Consider the following 13039-nt stretch of genomic DNA (forward strand, 5'->3'; position numbering starts at 1 on the left):
CCCCCTTTCTAGGCAGTTGGAGGATATTGGGCTCTGGTGGATATGTAGAGAAATAAATAATTCCAGAGCTGTGGTAGGAGGAAAAAACACCGCAAATTAAGATAGATGTGGAATATCCTGTGCTGGAAAATAAGAAATTTCTCTAAGAATAAGGACATGTCAAAAAGACCCAGGAGCCACTTGAAGGTCTCCCGATGGTCAAATCTAGAACAATTTGACATCGAAAAAACTGCAGTAACAGACTGAATAATATAGCAATCTGTGAATTTATACTAATAAAAATGAGTGAGAAAGGTTTTCCTTACAGTAGAATAAATGCAGAAGAAAAGATAAAATTGGAAAATCAGCATTTGGCAAACACAAGTAACAATTAATTAATTAATCCAGCCAAGAAATATCACTATGTTAAAATTGGTGTATAAAAGTTTGTTGAGAAACAGAATACTTACAGTCTCAAAATATCTTCCCACAAGATGCTTATTAATATAACGGAAAAAAACTAGAAATTTACAGTAGAGAGATCTAGAAGATGCCACAAAATTGACATCCTTGTAACAAAATACCATGATATAATTAATGTACTGAAAAGGACAGTATCATTTCCGTGATATTCCTGCCAAAAATGCATGATCTTTATCTAATTATGAAGAAACATCAGAAAAACCCAGATTAAGGGATATTTGATTAAATGTCTGGCCTATGTGCTTTATGGCCATGGCTTTTTTGAAAGACTGGCTGAGAACTGTTCCAGAATAGAGGAAACCAGGGACACAACAACTAAATGTTATATTATTATCCCAGACAGGATCGAAGACCAGATTTGTTTTCCTACAAAAGACTGAGACAATCAAATAGGGAAGAAATTAGGTAACAGCACTGTAACTAATTTTAATATTATGATTTTGATAATTGTACTATGGGTATATGGGAAAATATCCCTATTCTCAGGAAATACAAACTTAAAAGTATTTGGTATAAAAAGAAACATCACATCTGTAATGAACAAAGAATTTAGGAAAAAAAGCATTTATTCTAAACTGGTGATAGAGGGAAAATTCTTTCTTACAGCATAACTAGTAAATTCAGAAAGAATACTGGAGTTAGAAAAATCACAATTTGGTAAACATTCTGGGGAAATTATTCAGATAAGAATGATCAAAGGATGTTAATTCTAGGAAGGGCAGGTGTGATGAGGAATAGATTTATCAACATGGTCTCAAAAATTACACACTACTTGCAAAAGGAAAAACAGTAAGCATACAAGTGTGAACACAGGACATCATCTTACCCAAGTGATCAAAAGTAACATCACAAATAAAGGGCAAAGGGACGTTCTGGACATTTGGATGTGAAACTCGGGACATGCCACTTACAGTATAGTATTCTCACCCATCCTGCACAACCTAAATCTAACCAGAGGAAACATCACTAAAGACCCAAGGGAAGGATATTCTCCTTTGTTACTATCTCACACTGTTCAAATACATCAGTATTACAAAAGACAGAGAAAGGGTGAGGAACTGTTCCAGATGAAATAGTCATGACAGCACAATATGATTCTGGACTGGATCCTATCGCTGAAGTTACCAATGGGACAAATGAAACTAGAACATAGACTGTAGATTAAAATATTGTGTCAATGTTAAAGTTCTGAATTTGATAACGATACTTAGGTAAAATAGTATTCTTGCTCTTAAGAAGTACATACACAGTATTAAAGAGCAAAGAATATGATGTCTGCTACATATTCTCAAGTGGGCCAAGAAAATATATTATCAAAGGAGAAACAATGATAGCAAATATACAAAACATTTAAAAAGAAATCAAAGTGCAAAACAATGCATACATTATTCTTCTACTTAAAATTCTCAAAACATAGGTATGTAAGTACATAGATATGTATATTCCTAAAATTCTTTAAATCTTTACATTCTCAAGATAGGAGAACTAAGTGTTCAAAGATATTAGGAGTTTGGTATAGGATGGAAAGGGTTAAGTTTCTCCCAGAGAAAACAGTATGAGCTTCTAGTATTCAACATATGTATACACAAACTTCTACACACACATATAATTCTATCATTTTAGTGATTAAATACTTGAATGAATGGATATATAAAACTCACATGTATTCTACTGTTATTTGTTTCCAGTATTTTAATATAATCTGAGATTTCAAGAAATAGGTTCTATCATTTTTACATTTACTTTAGTAAAAGTTACATTTGGTCTTAATTCTGACATCTTACTTCGTTATAGTTTCTGGTTTTGTATCTGCTTTTCAAAAAGTATTTTATATTCATTTTCTGTTTGGGGATTTTCCTTCTCATCCTAGTAGCTACTTTACTCAATTTCGGATAGTCATATTATTCTTTAGATAATATGAAGACTACTAACACTTATATTCTGTTCTGAGGTATAATACTAACAAAAATTCCCAGAGAAGAACCCACTCAGGGAAGGAAGCTACTTAAGGTGTAGACACAAAAGGTGAGTTGTGCAAATCCAGGTCCTAGCTGATCCTTGAAAAATGTACTTTTCTCAAAGTCAACCAATCCAATTTTTATTGGATATGGGACGCCCTATGAACAGGTCCTATTTTGAGTTCCTTGTGTTATGATTTTAATTAAAAACCCCAAATTAGTGAAAGCAGGAGAGGATACTTTTGTCTTCAAAGATACTATTTATTATACTTTGCATTATCCTTGCAATCTCTCCAGATGTGCATAAATAACAGTATATCCTAAAAACACTAGAAAAACCTTGTCGATAAACTGAACCATTAAAACTTTACTTTTCAGAGTAATTTTACAATAAAACAAAAACCAAAAAAAAAAGAAAAAAAATTTTACAATAAAAATGTAAAGTCTATAACAGGTGTTATTACATTGTCTACAGTAGTCTACACATTTTATAGTATCACATATTTATACATATGGCAATTGGAAATAAGAGAATACCTTTCTGGTTTTCTACTGTAGGCTACAAGTTTTAGAAGTCCTGAACCTATGAAGGCAGTATAAGAAAAATCTTCATTTGAAACTTCAGAGTAGTCTCTTTACAGTCTACATTATATTACAAAAAAAAGGTTTGTTATATTTATATTTGCTTTGTTCTATTTATTTCTTTGAAGGCTGGGGAAGAAGTGACAAAAAAGTTTGTTTTGTACTTCAAAGAGCTTTTCCAAAGACTGGAGATTCGTTTTCATTATGCATGAACATAGATGAACACTGTTCTCATGGCTTTTATGATAACCTAAATTCAAGGTCATATATATGTGTTTTCTGAAATCCAGTATATTTACCTAGACACATGTTATTTACGTACGAAGGAAAGGAACTAGCACTTTGGCTTCAAAAAGAAATTTAAAATAAATCACAAATTCCACTTGTCTTTGATTTGGATCTGGACTAATTGCTAAGGGACCATTCAGCTATTGTGGCCTCAATCATTATACCTTAGGAAACTGCAATTAATTAAGGGCCTGCTGATTCAAAGAACTATGCCTATAATAAGGGAATGAGGGTAGAATTCTAAGTCCATATGCCAAGTTCAAAACAAAATACCAACAATCTCATTCTTTCACTATCTATAAATAAAGTAAATGAAGGGGATAAGGATTATATGAATGTTAAAAAGTGCATTGAAAACTCAGAGATTTTTTTCATTAAATTTGTCACTTATTCTATTTCAATAAAATGCTTATAAGGAAAATAACCACTTAAAGCAAAAGGCTAGTTACATTATTCAGAATTTCTTGAGAGCATAAGAAAGAATGAGGAACACCTGTAATCCCAGCACTTGGGATGCTGGGGCAGAAGGAGTGCCACAAGTTCAAGGCCAGCCTGAACTGCATAGCAAGATCCTGTCTCATAAAAAGAAAAGAATGAGGATCAACTACCCTGCTTTAACTTTAATCACCTGTCTTGAAACAGATTACTACATTATGCCTTGAAAACTCAAAGCAGAAAGTAAAATTATACAAAGCCAGAAATTCCATCAAGACATTTAGACAGATGTTTGCTTGTAGTTTTTGGTATCCAAAACCTTTTTTCCACACATCGCACAGATGCCTGAAACAAGAGAACATGTGAACAATCAATACCTGATATGAACTGTTTGGGTTATCTATGTCAACCCCAAAGCTTAAAGTATTATTGAACAGTATCAAAAATGAGAAAAAGAAAAATACACTTTAATGATGAACATGTTTTAAGTTCTATTTTGAAAAAAAGAGTATTTCACAGTACTAATAAAGGCTATTACTTTTCTGTTATTCAAATCAGCAGCAAATAAATTAGGCTGGATAATAACAAAAATGATATTAAAAGAAACTTACCTTTTTTGTAGGCACAGCCTTGGCAGTAATGAGAACCTGGCTGGTGCACAGAACTTTTACAAATTCTGCAAGTGGAGAACTTATTCTTTCCATAGGGATCGAATCTAGAAATTTTTTTTAAAGAAAGAAGAATGTATATTACAATGGATATGCTCTGATCTCCACTCAAACAACACCCAGGCCTAAGCCACGCTCACCATTCCCTCTTTCAAATTCTGCAACTGACAGTAGCCCTCTCCGCTTCTTCCACGTGGGCTCTATACTTACACAATGTCAGCTGTATTTATTCCCAAACCTGTTCCTGTCACTTGCATTTGTTACTCTTATTTGTGTGATATAATATTAGGAAAACTGATGAAATATGAGTGCAAGGGAGTGGTTGATTCCATAGAAAGTAACTGACTGTTTCAGGATGACTAGGTAAGCATGAACCATTAACAATATCTTTGAATTAGGTGTGATAAAGAAAAGTGTTGAAAACAAGGAGAAAAACTAAGTGGAAGGTCTCCACACTTTGCAAGTGTCAGTTTTTGCTCCACTCTAAAGATAACAAAAATATATAGTCTGGTTATAAATTACATGCCGAAAATGACATAGAACTCTCATCAGTAGACCCCTACTCAAAAGATCTCGTTTCTCACTACCACATGATGGATGGATGCATGTACAGTTAGGTACTTTAGATTAAAATAAGATGTGTGCACCTTTTAATGGCACAATCCCTTTAGCTAAAGGGGTTTCTAAAACATAAAAATGCCATCGCATAATGACTGGAATGAAAAATAACTTTAGGGGGACTATTTTTCCCTAACTTGGCAATAACAGTCTGATTTAAAACTGTTTCCCTAACCATGAAATGAGTTTTGTAATACTCTCACAGAGTCCTAGGCCTGGTGTCTTCTCTTGGGGTACATGAAACAGCTCACTTTCAAAGATTAACTTGACCAAACCCAAAGAATATCACTTTACTCTCTGCAGTGGGAGACAGACACTATTCTTTTCAAAAAGCTCAATTTATCTGGGCTTGTATGTCTGGAGATTCCTTTTTCTTAAAACCATATCTCATCATTCTAAGATGTAAAATTTAATCTCTAAAATCACTTCACTGGCAAAGCTTTTTTTTTTCTTAAAGTAATGATGCAGCTCATAAATAATGTATTATAGATTCAATGTAATATAGAGGTATACTATCCAACGTGAGATATTTAGAATACCCCCAAAGTAATAGCTACTGTTTAATATCATAGTAAGTTTGGGAGCATAAAGGAATTGCAAGTACATAAAAGTGTACAATCTGTTTAAAAGTAGTAACAGTCAATAAAAATTGAATGGTGGGCCGGAGATTTAGCTCAGTGGTTCCAGCGCCTGCCTCGCAAGCACAAGGTCCTGAGTTCCATCCCTGGTACCACACACATACAAAAAAATTGAATGGTGTTAGAAGACATCAATAAGTCAGTCAACATATAGTGTGATGCTGTACTGAAGACTGAGTCTACTGTCCTGTTTTATATCCATTATTTAGTAAGCACCTACTGTGTGCCAGGCACTGTATATAGTGAAAGCTTTATTAATGTTATTATTTATAATCCTTGGGATGATGTCACAAACAGGTATTTATTCATTTAGCAAATATCTGAGTACCTACTCTGCCAGTTACTGTTCTGAATATTAAAGATGAATATACCAGGTGAAGTCCTTACCCTTATCAAACTGACAGGCTAGTAGGAAGAGACAGACAATTAATACGGAAGTAGACAATCTAAAACAAAAGCAAGTTTTTTCAGATAGCAATAAGTGCTATACAGAAAATTCAAACAGAACATGGAGATAATGAGAAAAGATGAGCTCAAATGTTGGTTAGGGACTCTTCTTTGAGGAGGTGACGTTGAGGGAATAGCCTAGGAGGGGCCAGTCAGCACCAACCTCTTTAGACTGGAGTGGTGCATAATGAGGACGGTGCACAATGATGACGAGGAATGCGGTACAATAGTCCAGACAGGGGAGAAGCCACTTCATGAAAGACCTCGTCAGAACATATAAGGGGGCTCAGATTCTATTCTATGGGAAAAAGAAAACCACTGGAGGCTTTTTGTTTTATTTATGATTTTTTTTGGTGCTTGGGATTGAATCGAGAGCCTCATGTATTCTAGGCAAGAGCTTTACCAGAGAGATACATTTCCAGCCCCCTGGATGGTTTGAAGAAACTACATGACCTTTCTAAAATACCACTGTGGTTGCTATGAGACAACTGTAGGAGGTTGGGGATTTAGCTCAGTGGTTTCACTGCCTGCTGCGCAAGCACAAGGACTCGAGTTCGGTCCCTGGTACCAAAAAAAAAAAAAAAAAGAAAAGGGACAACTGTAGGAAAGAGAAAAAGTAGGGAAATGGCTAGAAATTATTTCTGTATACAAGAAATAAATGGTTTGCACCAGGGTAATAACAATGAAATGGACAGAAGCGGGTGAATTTGTTATACTTTAGAATCAGAACCAAAGAAGCTGTTGATGAATATGGGAAGTGGGGAAAGAAAAGAATTAGCAGCTTCCAGCCTTGATCAACTGGATTGGATGGTGGTGCCACTTACTATAATAAGAAGGCTGAAGGAAAAAAGATGCTGCTTTTAGATATCAAATATGTTAAGTCAGGTAAGCAGTTAAGCATGTTTGGAGCTCAGAGGAGTCAGATCAGTGTTACAGATTTGGGGGTTGTTAACAAGTAGTTTCAATTTAAAGCCAATGGACTAAAGATACTCTAGGAGGGTTTGTAAATAGAAAAAAAAAATCTTAAGATTGAGTCTTGAGGCACTGGATTGATAAGAAGTGGCTAGAGTTGGGAGGAAACCAGGACAGTGGGATGCCAATAGAAGAGAACAAAGAGTTGCCAAAAGGACTTATTAAGAGGTGAAGTTAGGTAAGAACGAAAATGCGGCCATCAGTTTTAAAGGTCATTTGTGATCCTAAAAAGAGCATTTGCTGGCCTGTTAAGTATGACTTGAGTGGTTGAAGGAGAGAATGGAACTTAAGGACATTGAAAAGTGTCTAGTTGAGGTTTTAGACAACTTCTGATGTGAAAAGAGGCAAGGAAACTGGTGGCAACTAGAAGGGTTCATGGAATTCTTAAGACTGGGTAGCATGGTGTCAAAAAGCTGTTTTTAAGATAGGAGATATTTTTATTGGCCATTCTCAGATGAAAAAGCAAAGCTCAAAAAGGTTAAGAAACTGGTTTACACATGTGTGTCCTATTTATTTCACTTAAGAGTATGGCCTCAAGGTGCATCCATTTAGCTATAAATGTCTCTCATTTATCATTCTTTATGGCTGAGTAGTACTCTATTTTGTAAAAAAAAAATACCACATTTTCTTTATCCAGTCACCAGTTGATGGGCATATGGGCTGTTTCCAAGATTTAGCTATTACAAACTGTGCCGCTATAAACATAGCTGCACATATATTGCTGTGGTATCGAACAGTTTCTCTGGTGTGAGAAACTGAAAGTGTAAATGAGGACCAAAATATATAATGGATAATGTAAAACAGGAAGAAAAGGTTCAAAGGTAAAGGGGAACTAGGCAAGAGGATGGGGAAAGGAAAGAAAGAAACGAAAAAAATGAGAAAATAAGGAAAAAAATGGAAAAAAGCTTTTGTAAATAGGGAGGAGTGGAGGGGTGGAAGGGAGGGAAGAGGAACGGGGAAAGAAAACAAGAGCCAAGATATATCATGTACAGGTACAAATTCCCAATGATGAATAAGATCATAATGTATACCTAAAATGTACCAATAAGCTTAATGAATAATAAAAAAGACAATAAAGAGGTAGTACAACAACAAAAGAAACTGGTTTAATTTGCTTAAGGTCACTGGGCTTGACAGTGACAGAATCTAGATTCCAAGTTAGGTCTGACTTTAAAGCTTACACATGGTCTTTTTGCATATCCCTGTTGACTCTGATTTGTAGATTAAGAAAGAGGTAGGGCCGGGGATTTAGCTCAGTGGTTCCACCGTCTGCCTTGAAAGCACAAAGACCTGAGTTCAATCCCCAGTACCAAAAAAAAAAAAAAAGAAAAGAAAAGGAAAGAAAAGAAACAGGTACAATCAAAGTCATGCTTTCTGGTTAAAAAAAAAACAACCATAAAAATTTAGTGTTAATATCTTCATATGTTGATACAGCGAAGAACAGAGTGAGCCAACAGGTTATAACAGATAACTTGCCTCTGTGTGCTAGGAACTACCTAATTCTATGTTTTATCACAATGGAATGATACACAACAAATTCTCTCCAGCAGCCTTAAATATTTAATAGGACTAGAAATTTACTACTGTTCTACTCATGCTCATACTCACCTTGCTTTTTTTGAAGTCAAGGCTTTATTTTCATTCAGTTTTCTTCCACCACTTTCTATATCAAAATATACATATATTTTAGTGAGTTACTTCTATGCATTTAACATATAACATCCACTATTTAGCAATTAGTTAAAAAGTTCATTCTCTGACTGCCTACCAATAGATTACCCCATATCTAAATTTTTTAAATCTTCATTTAATAGCAAAGTTCTTAAGGTACTACTTAAAATAATTATTTATTAGGGAAATGAGAATATTTATAAAATGAAATCATTTTATTTCTCAAATTCAAATGAATACTTTAGGAATTGGTCTGTATTTTCTCTACAGTAAAATCTAGAAGCTTTTACTTTGGTGTCATAGACTGATTATAAGAAAGAGTTTCTCCTCCTTCTCTTTGAAAACACACTACACTCTACGTATTTAATATTAATGAAGGTGAAGACAGTTTAGATTTGTTTAAGAACATAAAAATCAGGTGAGGAAGGGACATTAAATAGATTAATAAGCGCTAAGTCAAATATTAAGATTCAGTCATCACTTGAAAATCATTTATTAATTTTGTTATCTCCTGCCTATTATATTAGGGACCCACGCATATAATTGAGAGAACTAAGCAGAAAATATTAAATCATTGGGGGGGTCCAGTATTTTTACTGTTTAATATATAAAATACCTAACAATGCATTATACAAACAATGTAAAAGCTAAAACAGTATTTAGACTATTTCAATTTCTATTTACTAAAAAATACCTGTGGTATTCCTTGCACCATCTTTCCATGTGTCTGGTGTAATAACAGTACCAAGTTTCTTTTCACCTGTTATAACAAGACAGCAAAAAGGGAAGTACCATTTACTAATAAATACACTTTTTTTTTTTTTTCTGGTACCAGGGATCAAACTCAGGACCTTGCGCTTGCAAGGCAGGCACTGGAACCACTGAGCTAAATCCCCAGCCCATAAATACACTATTTTACACTTGAGGTTCACAATGGTGTATCAGCAGTCATATTGCAGTAGGAGCTTGTTAATGCTGAGGTAGGGGTCAGTGAACTGAGACTCAAGATACTAAGTGTGGGACAATGGATAAATGACCCTCAGTAAAATTTGTAGAATAAGATGGTTTACAATAGGTTTTCACTGTCAATACTTTAAAAAAATCTGATAAATCTGTTCATTCCATAAACATTTACTAAGCATCTATGATAATATAAACCACTATACAAAGTCTTGAGAAAAATAAAACCATGAATCAGAAAAAGACTTTAGGGAGATTACACATAAGTTCATTAATTTCTCTAACAGCAGTCCATAACTTGGGTTCCATAGGTGGACCTTAGGAGATATGTGGAGAAGGTGGAGTTGTACATGAAATTGTGTGTGTGTGTGTGTGTGTGTGTGTGTATGCAGATGCATATGCACGCGCTTTTGGAAGGTAATTGGTATGGATGTGTCAAAGCCAAGTACTTCCCAAGACAGTTAAATGGATTCAGAGGGATAAAGTAAGAGCAAAAGAAAATCCTTGAATTTAGTGATTGGGAGATTGCTGGTGAACTTCTGGAAGTTCTCACTGTAGTGCAGAAAGTCAGTCTGTAAAGTGCTAAGAAGTAATTGTGAAAAATCTGGAAGCAACAAACATGACCAAGTCTTTAAAACAATTTATGATGCAGGGAAAGAAAGAACTAAGGTAGTAGCCTGGGACTGCAGCTTTATGCCTGAGAGACATCTCAGCTTATTTATAGGATGAGTGTAATGAGATGACAGATTGGAGATTAAAAATAATGAAAGGTTAGATTTTTCAGAAGAGCAGAGAAGTAAAAAGTAGAAGAGAGAAGGACCACTAATGACACACATTATGTTCCAGAACCAAATATATGTATTTTAATATCATACTGGATCTTGGATATTCAAAGTTTTCATGTACCTTGGTAAATTAATTCTCAGAATTTTCCCTGTACCCTCAATTTCCCTTGGGACAAAGTACTCATAGTGTAAAAAGAATTTAAAACATCAAATGAAACAAGGCAGAATTCCAGCCTTCTAAAGTTAAAATGCACAGAATTATATATAAAAAAAGACCCCTACAAATTAACACATGTAACATATGTCAGAACTGTATAACCTAAAAGACACCAGGGCAGATGTATAATCTAAAGACATTTATACTATATATATATATATATATATATATATATATATTTTTTTTTTTTTTTTTTTTTTTTTTTTGGTACCGGGGATCGAACTCAGGTCCTTGCGCTTGTGCAGCAGGCGGCGAAACCACTGAGCTAAATCCCCGGCCCCATATACTATATTTAATGAAACACACAAAACCCAAAATAATTGCTTAAAGACAGAGTAGAGTTAAAGGATGTCAATGACAAAAAGCATAATGTGTCCGTCTTTCCTTTCTTTTTCTCCCTCTCTCTTGAGACAGGGTCTCACTATGCAGTTCAGGCTGGCCTTGAACTCACCATACAGCACAGGCTGGCCTCAAACTCACAGCGATCCTCCTACCTCAGCCTCCCAAGTGCTGGGATTTCAGGTATGCACCACCATGCTAAGCATAACAATGTGTCTTTTGAGTGACGAAAATGTTCTAAAACTGATTGTGGTCATGGCTGCACAACACCTATGAATGTTTCAAAAACTATTTTTTAATTGAGTGAACTGTATTAATCTCACTAGTTTTTTAAAGCTTAATGTAAGACAACTATAGTATACAGCACATAACCTACAAAGAAAGAGGTATTTGTTTCACTCTTCCCCACGCAGAATGCAGCAAAGTTTAAGACCAAAGGTCACATATTGGGGGCTATGATAGAAATAATCAGTTTTTAGTATACACGAAGGCACTTTTATACTAGACATTATGTACATTATTTCATTTAAACTTCACAAAACTCCACGAATTACATATTATTCGCATTTTTCAGATGAGAAAATAGGGGTCAAGAAAGATTAAATAGCTTGTCCATGCAATTCTTTCACCTAACATAAGCACTCTGAATGAAACTCATGGGTGTCTGTCCAAAGTTTTAACTGCAGAAGGGTTACAGACAAAATGGATCATCTTCATTAGACAATAACTGGGATAATAAGAGGAGATGAAACCTTGTCACAGAATCTGAGTCAGGCATGTTTACTCTGAGGAAAAAGATTTGGGGATATGAAGCTGTTTTTAATCATATAAACAGCTTGTGAGGTTTAAAAAAGTAAATACTTTCCAGAAATCTCAAGAGTTTGCATTTGACTTACGGGGTGCTAATTATAGGGAGGAAAGACTGTTCCAGAAGCCAGGAACTCTTGAACAGGCTTTCGAAGATGGTGAGACTTTCCCACACCCCTGTCCCAGTGCTCCAGGTATTCATGCCCAGATCTTACAAGCCATTAGATGGGATGGTAGCTTAGCACTGCCAGATAAAATACAGGATGCCTAGCTAAATTTAAACTTCAGAAGCCAATAAATTGTTTTCAGTCAAATATTACTAAACATCGCATGGGACAAGGCATTTGTACTGTAATAAGGAGGAGCAAACAAAGTCAAGCCTCAAATTTTTTTATTAACTCATTTTTATTCTGATAAAGTGAATCATTTTTCTTAAAAAAGCATCTGATCCCTCTTGGAAAACTCTGTAAAACACTCTATTTAAATACAAAATCATAGTGCTTATACCCATATCTTCTTTTTTATAGCAAAACATTTATTGGTATGTTTTAGGTATACATACTGATAACACTCCTCGTAGGGAATTTGCACCTGTACATAACACATCCCGCCTCAATATTGCATGGGACATACTTACGGTGCTGAAAAATTATGTTGTTCATCTGAAATTAAAATTCAACTGAGCCTTCAAAGTTTTTATTAATTTTATATCTGACAACTCCAGATGCTAACAAAGTGATTTCGAAAATTCATGTGAAGCCTGAGGGAGCCAGTTAAGAGGCTGCTGTAAGTGATGAGATCTGGAGTTGATAGGAGGCCAAGGAAATAGACCACAAGGTGCAGAACTATGGCCATTTGAAGACAAAATCCACAAATCTGTATGGTCACTGGGGAAGGGCAAGAACGACCATAGGGCGGGGTAGGAGGACAAAGGCTGGAATCAGAGCCTGTGGATGAGAGAAAGGCAGAAAGGGCCAAGTTCCCAAGAGGATCTAGTTAGGTACTCCAAGCCTTCAAACACAGAAACGATCTTTTAACTCACATTTTTCGCACACCATCCTCCTACCGACGGTCCTCTCAAGAGCAGATGCTCCAGCAGCTTGAAAACATCAACACACCAGGCGAAGGTTCCCCTTCCGGCTACGTCAGCCCACTTCCGGTCTGAGTCTTCCGCTCCCGCCTAGCTCACACC

The 13039-nt window shown here is 35.3% G+C and overlaps 2 protein-coding genes across 3 annotated transcripts in view; one reads left to right on the forward strand and one right to left on the reverse strand.

Moving 5' to 3' along the window:
- Pigf (phosphatidylinositol glycan anchor biosynthesis class F) overlaps positions 1-13039 on the forward strand; it is a 119097-nt gene that overhangs the window by 70095 nt on the left and 35963 nt on the right. For both annotated transcript variants that reach the window (XM_087216425.1, XM_021253819.2), the window contains one exon: positions 11116-11223. In XM_087216425.1, the coding sequence (XP_087072551.1) occupies positions 11116-11223 (108 nt within the window). The remainder of the gene's footprint in view (positions 1-11115; positions 11224-13039) is intronic.
- Cript (CXXC repeat containing interactor of PDZ3 domain) lies at positions 1011-13020 on the reverse strand. Its single transcript, XM_004839397.4, has 5 exons — positions 12890-13020; positions 9434-9499; positions 8677-8731; positions 4337-4440; positions 1011-4070 (listed from the first exon to the last, which is right to left on the reverse strand). The coding sequence occupies exons 1-5, from the start codon at positions 12903-12905 to the stop codon at positions 4006-4008; spliced, it is 306 nt and encodes a 101-aa protein (XP_004839454.1). The 5' UTR covers positions 12906-13020; the 3' UTR covers positions 1011-4005.

The sequence above is a fragment of the Heterocephalus glaber genome, unplaced genomic scaffold, assembly GCF_053883595.1.
Source record: "Heterocephalus glaber isolate CG9 unplaced genomic scaffold, H.glaber_assembly_v1.0 deba00001457, whole genome shotgun sequence".
NCBI lineage: Eukaryota > Metazoa > Chordata > Mammalia > Rodentia > Bathyergidae > Heterocephalus > Heterocephalus glaber.